At 42.3% G+C, this 16,026-nt stretch overlaps 1 protein-coding gene across 1 annotated transcript in view; it reads right to left on the bottom strand.

Annotated features, from left to right (window-relative positions):
• LOC133219500 (uncharacterized) overlaps positions 1 to 15,617 on the bottom strand; it is a 199,967-nt gene extending 184,350 nt beyond the window's left edge. The window contains 1 exon segment of the mRNA XM_061366858.1: positions 15,059 to 15,617. Coding sequence (XP_061222842.1) covers positions 15,059 to 15,617 — 559 coding nt within the window.
• Positions 15,618 to 16,026: the final 409 nt, after the last annotated feature.

Below are 16,026 nucleotides of genomic sequence, written 5' to 3'. Positions count from 1 at the left end.
TTGTTTTCAACCTCCTGTATGAAGACACGCTGAGTGGAGACCTCATTGCAACCTTCCACTCTTTGAAGGGGGCCTACAAGGATGATGGAGAGGGACTTTTCAGGGACTGTAGTAATAGGACAAGGGGTAATGGGTTCAAACTTAAACAGGGAAACTTTAGTTTAGATATAAGCAAGAAGGTCTTTACTGTAGGGGTGGTGAGATGCTGGAATGGGTTGCTCAAGGAAGTTGAGAATGCTCCATCCCTGACAGCGTTCAAAGCCAGGTTGGACTGAGTCCTGTGTGACATGGTTTAGTGCGAGGTGTCTTTACCCATGGCAGAGGGGTTGGAACTAGATGATTTAAGGTCCTTTCTAACCCTAACTATTCTATGATTCTATGACATAACAACTCAGACCACAGGATTTTTCGTTAAAGTACTGAATTTTATTGAAAAGATCCAATTTCTATTAAACTAAACCAATCAAAAAAATTAAAAAAAAATTCAAATAGTCCCACTTTTTTTTTTCAATATTTTACTATACCTTATAATTATATACATATATATAATTATGACTTTGTAATACCTCTGCTACTTCTTGGGGTAAAAGTTTGTTTGTGTTTGCACAGTTCTAATAAAAATATTCTTATCCATTCTACTCTGGAAATAACTAGGATTAATATGAGTGAATGAATCATAAAGAACACTCCAGTTTGGAATAGAAAGTTCCTGGCTATGTAAGTGTAGTTATCACCGAGTTAGTGTAAACCTTTCAACATGACCCATATGCAGACTAAGAACTTCATGCATAGTATCTTCATGCTATGAAGGCAGGAGAGTTTGGACACTGAAGAGAAGGAGCTTATCCTAACAGATTGTTAATTTTTAACAGTTCAGCCACCCTTAGAATAACCTATATTATCAATATTTTGCAGTAAATAAATTAGTAAGTCACAGAATCATAGAATCATAAAATAGTTAGGGTTGGAAAGGACCTTAAGATCATCTAGTTCCAACCCTCCTGCCATGGACAGGGACACCTCACACTAAACCATGTAATAGAATCATAGAATCATAGAATAGTTAGGGTTGGAAAAGACCTTAAGATCATCTAGTTCCAATCCCCCCTGCCATCGGCAGGGACACCTCACACTAAACTGTGTCACCCAAGGCTCTGTCCAACCTGGCCTTGAACACCACCACGGATGGAGCATTTACAACCTCCCTGGGCAACCCATTTGAGAGCATCACCACTCTCACTGTAAAGAAGTTCCTCCTTATATCCAATCTAAACTTCCCCTAAATTTTAACCCATTACCCCTTGTCCTATCACTACAGTCCCTAATGAAGAATCCCTCCCCAGCATCCTTATAGGCACCCTTCAGATACTGAAGGACTGCAATGAGGTCTCCACACAGCCTTCTCTTCTCCAGGCTGAACAGCCCCAACTTTCTCAGCCAATCTTCATATGGGAGGTGCTCCAGTTCCCTAATTTGTAATGCAGCACAGAGGAGGCTAAGAATATAATGGATATGTCTCATAACAGGCAGTATTGGAAAAGAGATCAAGCAATAGCTCAGGGTGAAGGCAACAAAAAATTGAAGAGCTCAATGTGAAGGCAACAAAAAATTGAGGAGCTCAATGTGAAGGCAACAAAAACTTAAAGAGCTCAATATGTTTAGTGAAATTCTTTGGTGAGTCTCACTCCTTCTGCCCAAGCACTTACCTTTTCTCATTATTAAAAGGCTAAAAGTGAAAAAGATATCTCATTGTCTCACTGCTTTCTAGAATTATTTATTACTCCATGAATTGCATTCTAGTGCTTTTCTTCTTATTTCCCTTGTCTGCCAGGTGCAGCATTAACACGGTTCCTGGGATTTGTCAATATCCGATTTGATTTGATATCAAGGGTTTTTTCTGCCTTTCATTTTTGTTAACCTTATGATACATTTAATCTGTCAATCTGTGTACAACATCCATTAACAGTTTATGGAAGCACTGCTTTTCTTTCTATTTTTGAGGGTTGGGTGTTTTTTTGTTTGTTTGGTTTTTTTCTTTGCTTTACCTTTCTTTTTTACCATAAAGGAGAAGGAATAATTGTCATGGTATAGAGAAATTGATTCTATATTTTCAAGTTGTCAACATATGAAAAATATCTAATTTCTCCTATTACTATAACACTTTGTGTAAATAATGTAATGAAAAAAAAATAGTCCCTTATTCTTACAATGACTTGCTACTCATGAATAAAACTAGTAAATTCCACTCAGGTGACTTTATCTTTGGCTAGGTGCAGTTTCTTTTTTTCATTTCTAGTTCATTGCCCTGCACCATAAATTCTCCAAATGTACTGTTATTGTCTTCTCCTCCCTTTCACTTCTTCATACACTAATTATGAAATGATACACTACTTTCCCAACATTGTATGGCTCATTAATCTGATGCATGGGTGGCAAGCCATTATAGATATATAAAAGTTCTGTTGCTTTAAGGGCATGGTCAGACTCGTCAAAGACTCAGAAAAACCCCATGGATACATTTCTGTTGATTTCAATACCCAGATTACTTTTTTTTTCAGACAGGTTGCAGGTAAAATATTTTTAGAGATAGGTGAACTGATACACACATACAACTGAGCACTTTCAAACTATAACAATGCCAACTTCTTAGAGGGGACTTAACACTTTGGTTAGTCTACTTCCAAATCCCCTTACTGTTTTCCATTTCTCCATGAAGCAAGAAACCCATTTCAGAATTAGTTATTGACATCCCGTTTATTCATGCATATCTCACTGAAGAGAAGTGCTGCTGTTTTTCATGTTCCCTCAGCTCCAGGCACTGTTGAGCAAGCAACTAATTCCTTGTGGAAGGTAAACGATTTTGGCAATCCACAATCTAGTACATATATTAGTGTTCTGGATTTGTAATAAGTATATAAAATGGTATGTGTCCACAGGCTCCTGCAAATCATAGAATCATAGAATAGTTAGGGTTGGAAAGGATCATCTAGTTCCAACCCCAATGCCATGGGCAGGGACACCTCACACTAATGTCACCCAAGTCCCTGTCCAGCATGGCCTTGAACACTGCCAGGGATGGATTGTTCACAGCTTCCTTGGGCAACCCATTCCAGTGCCTCACCACCCTTACAGTAAAGAATTTCCTCCTTATATCCAATCTAAACTTCCCCTGTTTAAGTTTTAACCCATTACCCCTTGTCCTGTCACTATAGCCCCTAATTAAGAGTCCCTCCGCAGCCCCCTTATAGGCCCGCTTTAGATACTGGAAGGCTGCTATGAGGTCTCCATACAGCCATCTCTTCTCCAGGCTGAACAGCGCCAATTTTCTCAGCCTGTCTTCATATGGGAGGTAATCCAGTCCCAGACAACATCCCTGTATTCTTCCCAGGCCACATGTCCTTGCTGTCACCTTTTATAAGCCTCTTTATTACTCTCGAAGTTTCCTCAGCTGCTCCTTGTCCATCCAAGGAGGTCTCCTGGCCCTCCTGCTGCACTTTCTTATAGTTTCACTTTCTTCTGAGCTTGTAGTAGGTGATCCTTGAATATCAACCAATAGTCTTTGGCCCCCCTGTCCTCTAGAGGGTCATGAAAGTCACACAGGTCACAGGAACTTTTTGTTTGGTCGGTTTGTGGGGGGGGTTTTGTTGTTGAGGAAATATTTCCTCTGAGGAATATGAATGCTTTGTTATGTAGCACTTCCTGAAAACCACGACTCTAATGATAAGGAAAGCATGCACGGCAGAATCTGTGGAATATTTTGGTAGTAACTTTTCTCAGCTGTTTTCGTTCCATTTGTTTTTCAAGGATCATTATATTAACATAAGCTGTGTTTTTAAACTGGAGAGTGTCATGCTAACAGGTTTGCCTGATGTATTTTTTGTCATCATTCAAATGCTTTGAATGCCAGGCTGCTTGCGAGAGAGGGGGGGAGACTCAAGAGAAATGTCTGAGGTTGTAAAAAAGAGATTTAGAAATCTTATTCAAAAAGTATTTATATGACAAGTGTCTAATGGTCAGATCCTATAGCTGGTGGATTTATCTTTTAGAAAGAGGAGCAGGATCAGTCAGGATTTTTATTTTTTTTTTACCTTTTCTTTACAGGGAAGATAAGTTACAGAACTTGTTTGGAACCATCTCCAAAGTAAAGGTGAAATCAATGAGCCCAGAAAGGTATCAGGGACAGATCAGGAAAACTGTCAGGACAGAATCAGCTAAAAAGAGATCAAAGAGAATGACAATTGATGTAACAGCTTAACCCAGGCAGAGCAGCACAATCCTGTCCAAAGTTATACTTTATTTTATTTTTTGATGAGAGTTCTAATAAAATCAAGAAGCAAAATTAAGTAAAGCTCCAAGTTAGCTATCTGTAAGGTGGTCTGTGAAGTTTTGTTTATAAAAGTGGATTCCTTATGTCAGCAGAGAAAAAGCTAAGTATAAAAGTTTTCATTTTTGCAATAGACTGCTAAGAATGCTGTCTACTGCTTTTCAGCACAGATTTTCCTGCATTCATCAAGCAAAAGTAGTTTTAAAAAAAATGGTTTTCTTGTTTTTAATATAGTGCTGTTAAAGCCACCTTAAACATCCTCCACTATTACCCTTCATGATAGTAGTTGTACAGCCCACCTAGAAACAGCTTTGTACCTGAGAGTGGAGAAAGTTTAGTTCATATCCTAACAATGTTGTCTCTAATATTTTCACAAAAAGTTTTAGCTCTTTTACAATTAAGATGGCAGCATGGACAAGTACCCAGAATCTTGGTGAGCTGAGGAGTGCTTGTCAGATAAATCACTTATGTCCAACACACATGCAGCATCAGTAAGTATACTATGCATTTTAATAAATATACTATGGCCCAGAGTATTATATATTGGTATCATATTTTGAGCTGTGTAATTTTGTTGTTTTTTTTTTCTTTTGTAAAATGCTGTGCAAGACAGCAATATCCTACAACTCCCCCCAAAAAAATTGACAAAAAAAAGTAGATGTCTATTTCTAATGTTTTGTGGTTGAGTGGGGTTTTTACCCATGTTTCCCATGTTCTTATTTGATACCTTCCTTTAAAAAAAAGGGAAAAAGAATTACAGCCAATGAAAGATTTCTGTAAAAGATTTAACAAAGTAGAGATTTCTGGGAAAGCATGGGTGTACATAGTGCCAGAGAACCAACAGAGTCCTTTAAAACATAGTCTGAATGAAAAACAACCTCATATGAGAGGGGTACTTTAACATGAAGAACATGATTCTCTCCATCTATTGGACTTTTTCTACAGCAAGAATAAGCTTTTCGATTTTAATCTAAATGTCTAGCTGGTACACACTTCTATGTATGTCAAACAATCTCCTTTGATAAGATCTAATGTAATTTGCATCCAGTAATGTATAATTCATGTATAATTCATGGGAGTGAAGCACTGTAATTTTTTTAAGGGTAAAAATGTCTTTGCCATATTTACTATTCCTGATGAGTAGTGGATATTTCAGCCTCTAATCTCAGTGTCTTTATAAACCAAATAAATATTGAAAGATCCCATTAGTAAAAATGCTTCCATAAGAAAGAGAATTTGGCTCAAATAAAATCATGTAAGTTAATAGAAAAGATGCAAGTTGAACAAACTATTATTAGATATAAGCATTCATTTCATATAGGAAGAAAATCTTTGCTACACTTTTTTCTTTTTCTAGAGCAATTTTTCTTTCATTTTATTGTGCCTTAAACCCAGCCAGCAACTAAGTACCATGCCACTTTTCAATAACCTCCCGTTTCTCCCCTGGGTCGGATGGGGAGGAGAATCAAAAGAATGCAAAACTCATGGCTTGAGAGAAAAAACAGTTTAATAATTAAGGTACTATATAATATTGATACTACTAATGATAGCAGAATAGGAAATAACAAGGAGAGAAATATAAAATGAAAGAGGAAAAATAAAACAACCAAAAAAACCCCATTGATGCACAATACAAATGCACATTGACCTGATGCCCAGCCGACCTGAGCAGTGATCAGTCCCTTCCGGGTAACTGCCCCCATTTTATATACTGGGGCATGATGTGCTTTAGTATGGAATACCCCTTTGGCTAGTTTGGATCACGTGCTCTTTCTTTGCTTCCTCCCAGCTTCTTGTGCCCCTCCTCCTCAACAACAGAGCATGAGAGACTGAAAAGTCCTTGATCAGGATAAGCACTACTGAGTAACAACTAAAACATCGTTGTGTTATCAGCATTGTTCTCAGACTAAAGCCAAAACGCAGCATGGCACCAGGTACTAGGAAGAAAATCAACTCTATCCCAGATTAAACCAGAATACATTTTCAGTATGAATATGATTGATGTAAAAAAGAAAATGGCAATTTGAAAATGATGACTGCATGATGTCATAAATTATAAGAATACATTCTCTTCACTGAAAAGTCTATGCTTGCATTAATGGAAAAAATGTTGAAATAAAGATCGTTTCAGATAAATTCTGAAAATACTTAGTTTCATATTTATTTGATCTGCTACAGGAGATAACTTTCCAGTTACATCTCTTTTTATTCTCTCACCTGGAAAAGTTTTGTCTCTGGCTTACATCTGTTTCTAAAAGCCTAATTATATTATACGATACACTGACAAATATACGTACTTTCCATAAGGGTTAGATGAATGATTGAAACATTAGCCAGATAAAATCAGGCTTAATAGTAAACAAAACAAGACTGTTACAATAAGACAACAGCCTAAACACAGGCCTGTAATAGTATTTAAGATGCTATTTATCTGACCCTGACTAAATATTGTGATTGGCTTTTAGTCACCTAGTGCGTATGTGGACATTAACAATAGATACCTGCATAATCTTAATTTTGCAATGGAATATTTGAATATATTTATGTCAGACAACTAGAGATCACTGTTAGTTTTCACACTTACACTTTAAGTCAGCTATTAGCATACCACACCATAGAGCTCATGTGTCTGCTCTGATGCATTTTGCACATGTATTTAAGTGACGTCTATGGCTGTTAGCCACAGATGTGATCAGACTTGAGAGCTGTTTAACAAGTAAACCATACCACAAGATAGAATACTTTTGAGAAAAGGTTTCCTGTCCAACTGATATTCTTTGAATAAAGCAAAATATTATCTTTTAGCCTTTTTTGCCCTTAAGGACATCACCAAAGTAGTCTGGGAATCTAATTCTTCTATGCATGATGCCTGAAGCAGTAAACTGGTAAGAGGAGATCAGATTGCTCTCTATATGGTCAGTTGAAACTGTTGCAAATCAGCATGGTATTAAAATATTATACATGCACCCATACTTTCTTCCAAGAAATCATAACCAAAATTATTAAAATTTGAGTGTATTTAGGATACGTAACAAAGAAGAGTGTAGAAAGTTGCTATTTGGAGGAGATTTACCCCTGAGAACTAAAATGCAGGAAATGAATGGTTTCATAGTAATCTCTTTTCAGGAGTACTTTTCATGTTAATATATCAAATGTGTTAAGCGTTTTGAAAAGGAAAATAATACTAGTTGTTTAGGAAATGTTTTTCACTAGTGTGTAATACAGAAAGAGAAAAGTGGAAAGAATTTTGCAAGCCTAATGAAAAAGTAAATGTCTATACAGATTAACGTTTAACAATAGGGAATAAACAGAAGTTCCTTTGATCTGTCAGTAGTGAGAGATCACCGCTGGCGATCAGTGGTCATCAGTACAGTAGGGAGAAAATTTTATATTCATAGGTCCCTGTTTCAAATAGAGCTACAAGAAGCTGATCCACAACTGAGCTGTAAAAAGTACAACCATCTGGAGCCATGTTGCAAAGTATGTGCAATAGCCTTATTAGCGTTAATGGAAGGGGAATTATTACAGTCTGACATCTTACTATCCACCCCTAGTAAACTTTGGGATTTATTTATTTTTTGTTTTAAATGCATATCTTTATGTGGTAGCTTTGTTAAAAATGTTTATAAATTATATAGGAATGAGAGTGTTGTCTTTTGTCAGTAACCTACATAAAACATACTAGAGAGACTTATTATATATTAGAATAAGCCTGGAGATAATATCTTGCTGCTCTGCAGATGAGCTGTCTTCCACCATCACAGCCTTATGGGTATGAACATGCCCTGGGTTTTTTTTGGTGGTGTTTTTTTGGTTTGGTTTGGTGGGTTTTGTGGTGGTTGATCCCATCCCCTCCCCCAGTATGTTTTTTGCACAGAATTAGCTGCAATGAATGCACTAATATCATGGTTACAGCTGAGTACCTGGTGTCTTTGTCTTTTTGCAAGACATAGGAGCGTGATTTCTCCAAATTGATAAAATAGTTGTGTTTGTCTTTCTGAGGAAGGTTATGTTCTGAGAGATACATAACAATGGAAAAATTATGGAAGAGCTAAATAATCTCTTTCCTCAGAACTGCTCTGCCCACCCTAACAATTCTAATATGTTATAATGAGTCCTAGTTCAGAATATTTTTATGTTTTTCTACCATTAAATCAAATTAGAATTAGATTTAGAGTTAGAATTAAATACCCACTCCCATTTTGTGCAAACTCTACAGTCCTCTGAGTCATTTAATTTGTGATATGCTTCTAGCACCATAAAAGAGGAACAAAAATGGTTTTGGCTTAATTAATCAGCCACTGTTAATGCTGGAAACCAGGCAGTGAAACCATCACAGTATCACAGTATCACAGTATCACAGTATGTTAGAGATTGGAAGGGACCTCAAAAGATCATCTAGTCCAATCCCCCTGCCGGAGCAGGAACACCTAGATAAGGTTACACAGGAACGTGTCCAGGCGGGTTTTGAATGTCTCCAAAGAAGGAGACTCCACAACCCCCCTAGGCAGCCTGTTCCAGTGTTCCATCACCCTCACTGAGAAGAAGTTTCTTCTCAGGTTTAAGTGGAACCTCTTGTGCTCCAATTTGTACCCATTACCCCTTGTCCTTTCATTGTTTGCCACTGAGAAGAGCCTGGCTCCATCCTCGTGACACTCCCCCTTTATATATTTATATACACTAATAAGGTCACCCCTTAATCTCCTCTTCTCCAAACTATAGAGACCCAGCTCCCTCAGTCTTCCCTCATAAGGGAGATGCTCCACTCCCTTAATCATCTTAGTTGCCCTGCGCTGGACTCTCTCCAGCAGGTCCCTGTCCTTCTTGAACTGAGGGGCCCAGAACTGGACACAATATTCCAGATGAGGTCTCACCAGGGCAGAGTGAGGGGAAGGAGAACCTCTCTCGACCTACTAACCACCCCCCTTCTAATACACCCCAGGATGCCATTGGCCTTCTTGGCCACAAGGGCACAGTGTCGGCTCATGGTCACCCTGTCATCCACCAGGACCCCCAGGTCCCTCTCCCCTACACTGCTCTCTAACAGGTCGTTCCCCAGCCTATACTGGAACCTGGGGTTGTTCCTGCCCAGATGCAGGACTCTACACTTTTCCTTGTTATATTTCATCAAGTTATTCCCCGCCCAGCTCTCCAGCCTGTCCAGGTCCCTCTGGATGGCAGCACAGCCTTCTGGCGTGTCGGCCACTCCTCCCAGCTTAGTGTCATCAGCAAACTTGCTGATAGTACACTCAATTCCCTCATCTAAATCGTTGATGAATATATTAAATAATACTGGTCCCAGTACCGACCCTTGAGGCACTCCACTAGATACAGGCCTCCAACTAAACTCCGCCCCATAGACTACAACTCTCTGGCTTCTCTCCTTCAGCCAGTTCACAGTCCACCTCACTACCCGATCATCCAGACCACACTTCCTCAATTTAGCCGCAAGGATGCTGTGGGAGACCGTGTCAAACGCTTTGCTGAAGTCGAGGTAGACCACATCCACCGCTCTGCCATCATCCATCCACCGTGTTATTTCCTCATAAAAGACTACGAGATTGGTCAAGCATGACTTCCCCTTGGTGAAGCCATGTTGACTGCCCCTCGTAACCCTCTTATCCTTGATATGCCTTAAGATGGCACCAAGGATAAGGTGTTCCATCACTTTCCCAGGAATGGAGGTGAGGCTAACCGGTCTATAGTTACCCGGGTCCTCCTTCTTGCCCTTTTTGAAGACAGGAGTGACATTTGCTTTCCTCCAGTCCTCAGGCACCTCTCCCGTTTCCCAAGACTTGGCAAAGATGATGGAGAGCGGTCTAGCAATGACCTCAGCCAGTTCCCTCAGCACCCGCGGGTGCATCCCATCTGGACCCATGGATTTATGGATATCCAGATTGCTCAACTGGTCTTTAACCCATTCCTCATCGACTAAGGCAGACCGCTCCGTCGACCTATCTTCATCCGGGGTCTCAGCGGTACAGGGCTCTTCAGGACTGCCTCCAGCAGAGTAGACAGAGACAAAGAAGTCATTCAGTAACTCTGCCATCTCTGTATCTTCTGTCACCAGGGCACCCGTCCCGTTCATCAGCGGGCCTACATTGCCTCTGGTGTTAGTTTTACCTGCCATGTATTTGAAAAAGCTCTTTCTGCTGTCCTTGACCCCTCTCGCCAGCTTTAATTCCAAGGAGGCCTTAGCCATCCTAGCAGCTTTCCTACATCCTCTAGCAGCAGCCTTATATTCTTCCCAAGTGGCCAGCCCTTCTTTCCATGACCTGTAAACTCTCCTCTTCCACTTGAGCATACCGAGCAATTCCCTATTTAGCCACGCAGGTCTCCTGACTCTCTTCCTTGACTTCCTACGTGTCGGGATGCTCCGATCTTGAGCTCGGAAAAAGCAGTCCTTGAACGTCAACCAACTATCTTGGGCCCCTTTCCCTTCAAGCAGCCTAGCCCACTGGATTTCCCCTAGCAATCGCTTGAAGAGGCCAAAGTTTGCCCTGCTAAATTCCAGGGTTGCGATTCTACTTGCTATTCTACTGACCCTACCACACAAGATCCTGAATTCTACCATCTCGTGGTCGCTGCAACCAAGGCAGCCCTCAACCTTCACTCCTTCAACCAGACCCTCCTTGTTAGTGAGGATGAGATCCAGCAGCACACCTCTCCTGGTTGGCTCATCCACCATTTGCATGAGGAAGTTATCATCCATACACTGGAGGAACCTCCTGGACCGCGGCTGGGTTGCCGAGTAGTCCTTCCAGCAAACATCAGGGAAGTTAAAATCCCCCACGACGACCACGGCCTGTGACCGTGAGGCCGCTGTCAGCTGCCTGTAGAAGGCCTCATCAACTTCCTCACCCTGATCCGGTGGCCTGTAACAGACCCCCACAACAGTATCGCCCCTGCCAGCCTGCCCCTTAATTCTCACCCACAGACTCTCAACTCGCTCATCATCTGTCCCCGGACAGAACTCAACGCATTGTAGCTGCTCTCGCACATAAAGAGCAACCCCACCACCCCGCCTGTCTGGCCTGTCTTTCCTGAAAAGGACATAGCCCTCCATGACTATATTCCAGTCATGTGAGCTGTCCCACCACGTCTCTGTAATTGCCACCAGATCATAATCTCCCGACTTAACACAGGTTTCCAGCTCCTCCTGCTTATTTCCCATGCTGCGCGCATTGGCGTACAGACATTTCAGGGAGCGAGCCAAGCACACCGATTTCACCCTAGGATTACAGGAGGCCTCCCAGCCTTCATCAATTCCGGAGCGCTGTCCCACTGAGGCAAGCCAAGCTACAACCCCATCCCCCTTCAAATCTAGTTTAAAGCTCTCCAAATGAGCCCCGCTAATTCGTGCCCCAGCATCCTTTTACCTCTGTGCGATAAACCTTTCCCACATGCCAATGTCCAGGCCGGTGCCCTATAAAACCAGCCGTTATCAAAGAATCCAAAGCCCTGCCTGGAGCACCAGCCTCGAAGCCAATCGTTTATGGACTGCATTTTCCCATTCAGTCCCACATCATCAACAGAAGATGGAAGGAGCGAAGAGAAGATCACCTGAGCCCCAGAGTCTTTCACCATCCGCCCCAAGGCCCTGTAGTCTTTCTTAATCTCCCTCAGACTGCGGGAAGCAACTTCCCCTTCACCCGTCTGGAAGACCAGCAGCGGGTAGTAGTCTGTCGGGCGCTCCAGGTTGGGGAGCACCCTGGTGATATCCCTGATCCGGGCTCCAGGCAGACTACACACTTCCCTATGGGTAAAGTTAGTTAAGTACCATGGGGGTAAAGTTAAATTGTAATAACATATATAGCACATGATACTATGTAACTTACAATGAGAAAATTTTAGAACTTATATATGTATAGAGCCTAATTGTTTTGACATAATATCTACTATTGTCTCCATATTTACAAAGTAATAATAAAAATTATTTAGACTGACTCTAAGCACAAAACATTGCTGGTGTGTCTTTCCATTTGATTTTATTTTCAGGATTAGTGGAGGAGATGGAAAAAAGAGAGAAATGGGAAAAAAAGCATGAAAGCTGGATTTGTTAACATTTCACATTCCCATTGTACCTTTTCTCCCTCTTGCTTCTATTTTCTTATGTGGGATTCACCTTAGCTAAATGTGGATATTTGAATGCCTGAGTCACAGAGGACACTTTACATAGCTGACAGCAAGAAGAAAGCAATTCTGCTGAAGGCATGGATAAATGGACAAACAAATAAATAAATGTGTATCTGTTGTGGGTTAACCTTGGCAAGCACATAAACACCATACAGTCAATCACATCTGCAGTGGATGGGGGAGGGAATCGAAAGGCAGAAGTGAAATAACTTGTGGGCTGAGGCAAAGACACTTTACTAGGTAGAGAAAAAGCTGCATGCACAAGCAAAGCAAAATGAAGAATTCATTCACCACTTCCTATGCTGTATTCAACAATCTCCAGGAAAGCAGGGCTCAATCAGGCGTAATGGTTACTGGGAACTCAAACACCCTAAATCTGAATATCCCCCCTTCCTCCTTCTTTCCCCTGAGCTTTTATTGCTGAGCATGTCATCACGTGTTACGGGATATCCCTTTGGTCAGTTGGGGTCAGCTATCTCAGCTGTGTCCCCTCCTATCTCCTTGTGTACCCAAGCTTAGTTGCTGACAGAGCACTATGAGAAACAAAGAAAAGTACTGATTTTGTGAAAGCACTGTTCAGCAATAACTAAAACATTAGTGTGTTTTCAACACCATTTTTGTCACAAATCCAAACATAACACCATACAAGTTTCTGTGAAAAAAAAAACTCTATTCCAGTCAAAACCATTACAGTACTATGGCTTTAAATGGTTACTGGTTTCAAGATGAAGTTTGAAAAAATGCTAAGAAAATTTTGGGATACCTGAGTGTCCTGGGTTCAGCAGTAGCAGTCATTCTTCTCCTTCTTAGTAGCTGGTGCAGTGCTGTGATTTTGACTTTCAGCCTGGGAACAGCGCTGATAACACTGACGTTTTTAGTTGTTGCTAAGTAATGTTTACTCTGACCAAGGACTTTCTGAGTCTCATGCTCCACCAGGGAGGAGAGGAAGCAGGGAGGAAGCAGAGACAGGACACCTGACCCAAACTAGCCAAAGAGGTATTCCATACCATAGCACATCATGCCCAGTATATAAACTGGGGGCAGTCACAAGGAAGGGCTAGATCACTGCAGGGGTCAGGCTGGGTATTGGTCAGCCGGTGGTGAGCGATTGCATTCTCTTCCCTTGTTATTTCCCTTATTATTATTATTATCGGTGGTAGCAGTAGTGATTTGTGTTATACCTGATTTACTGGACTGTTCTTATCTCAACGCGAGGGAGTCACACTCTTCCTCATCCATTCAAGAGTGGGAAGAGGAAGGGGGAAGTGAGCAAAGACCTGCGTGATTCTGGGTTGCCGGCTGGGCTTACACCGTGTCATGGTTTAAACACAGTCACCCTCTCACTCCCCCGCCTTTTTGCCCTGCTTTTTGCCCTTGGAGGGATGGGGAGGAGAATCAAAAAATGCAACTCCCAAGGGTTGAGATAAGAACAGTTTAGTAACTAAGGTATAACACAAATCACTAGTGCTATCACCAGTCATAATAATGATAAAGGAAATAACAAAGGAAGATAATACAGCACCTCACCACCTGCCAAACAATAACTCACCCAACCCCACCTGATCGAGCACTGACTGATACCTAGTCCAATCCCGCAGAGAACTAGCCCTTCCAGGTCATTCTCAGTTACATCCTGGACATGACATGCTGTGGTTTCAAATACCTCTTTGGTCAGTTTGGATCAGGTGTCGTGTCTCTGCTTCCTCCTGGCTTCCTCTCCTTCCTGGCAGAGCATGAGACTCACAAAGTCCTTGGTCAGTCTAAACATTTGAGCAGTAACTTAAAAACATCGGTGTTATCAGCACTGTACCCAGGCTGAAAGTCAAAACCACAGCATTGCACCAGCTACTAAAAGGAGAAAAAATTACTGCTGCTGCTGAACCCAGGACAATATCCCCCTTTATTCCATACCATTCACGTCATGCTCAGATCCCACATTTTCAATATACCATCACTCTTATATATATACATCCACATACACACACAGACAGAAAGAAATAGATCATTTCTTAGTATATGGACCAATCCCTATAATGCTGCTGAGTCCATTCTGTCCATTATGTTGGGCTCCACCTCTTGTAACAGTCTTTCAGAGCACGAGAGGCTGTGTGCAGTGTTCACACTCATGAATAACCTGGGCAACAGTGTCCATTGCTAAGTCCACCCCTCGATCATAAGTCCACCTCTATGTTGCATCTCTGCCTTGATGGCCTGAAGTGTCATGGGCCCACCAGGCTCAAAATAATTCACTGTCTCCTTCAACAGTTTCTGCAGCTTGTGGCTGGAGACTTCATAGAGGTGCCTTCCATCTCCAATGCTTCCAAAGCACAGGAGGGGCCCAGTGGACTAGATACTCGCCTATACTTTCCCACACACCCTGCCACTCATGACTGTCCAGCCTCGGGGTAAATCTCCTGGTCCTCCTATATCGTCATCTAACCCTAGACAAGACCCAAATCTGACTCTGCTTAACTTTTGAGATCAGACAAAATAGTCATGGGTAGAACACACTCTGTGTGTGTACCAACATGCTGATCTCCATCACTATCAGCAGGCAGGTCCCAAGGATACCCAAAAGCCATTGAAAACCTTCAGAACTCTCAAATGATGCTGCTGTACTTATCACTGGGGCTGGTGTAGCTGCTGTGCTTGCCGGCTCTCCCACCACCAGCTTCTCTTTTTCTGAGTCCAGATCTTCCTCCTCTGCCTTTCTGGGAAATGCTGTGTGGTCTCCTGGATCCTCCACTTGTCCCAGGTGCCCAAGGCTGGACCCAGCTGAGGCTCCCAAAGGTGGTATCTTGCTCTCCGCATCCTCCTGGGTCTCGGCTTGCGGGGTTCTGGTCTCCTCCATGGGCCTCAGCTCCTCTGTGGGGCTCAGCTCCTCTGCCACCACCTCCCGCTGCTTGGCAGCCACCTCCTTCCACTCCTCGACCGCCCCGACCTCCTCCACCAGTAGCCACTCCCTGCCGGCCTCTGGCCCTGCTCCCACCACTGCCTAGTCTCCAAGGCCGCTCTCCTGGGCCACTTCAGCTGCCACCAGCTCCTGGGGCTGCTCCCCCTCAGCTCCCCGCAGCCTCATGAAGACAGAGGCAAGGATGAGGGCCAAGACAGTGAAGAGCAGTGGGATGGCCATGTACAAGTCCACAGCCATGTCCATCTCGCCCCCCTGCCGGAGGCTGCCCATGTTACAAGTCATTACCATAAACTACAATAAAACAAGAATCTTAGCCCAAGCCCCACACTTGATAAACATCAACACAGCATATACCGGCTGTAAGTAATGTACTACATTCTGAAACTGTGAGATCAGAAGGAACAATTTTGTCAGCCAATAAATCAGCATTGTGACGAGTGACTATTAATCCAGTCAGATCTGTTGTTATCTCAACCTCTTGTGCCCCATGTTGGGTGCAAAAAAGAAATGTGGTTTAAACACAGTCAGCCATAAATCACGCAGTTGCCCTCTCACTCCCCTGCCTTTTTGCCCTGCTTTTTGCCCTTGGAGAGAAGGGGAGGAGAATCAAAATAATGCAACTCCCATGGGTTGAGATAAGAGCAGTCCAGTA

Source organism: Neopsephotus bourkii, unplaced genomic scaffold (assembly GCF_033783945.1).
Source record: "Neopsephotus bourkii isolate Nb327-2 ecotype Australia unplaced genomic scaffold, CSIRO-AGI_Nbou_v1 NB_1358, whole genome shotgun sequence".
In the NCBI taxonomy this organism is placed as follows: Eukaryota; Metazoa; Chordata; class Aves; order Psittaciformes; family Psittacidae; genus Neopsephotus; species Neopsephotus bourkii.
Note: the sequence above shows the minus strand (reverse complement) of the source record. Positions and strands in the feature narration are given on the sequence as shown.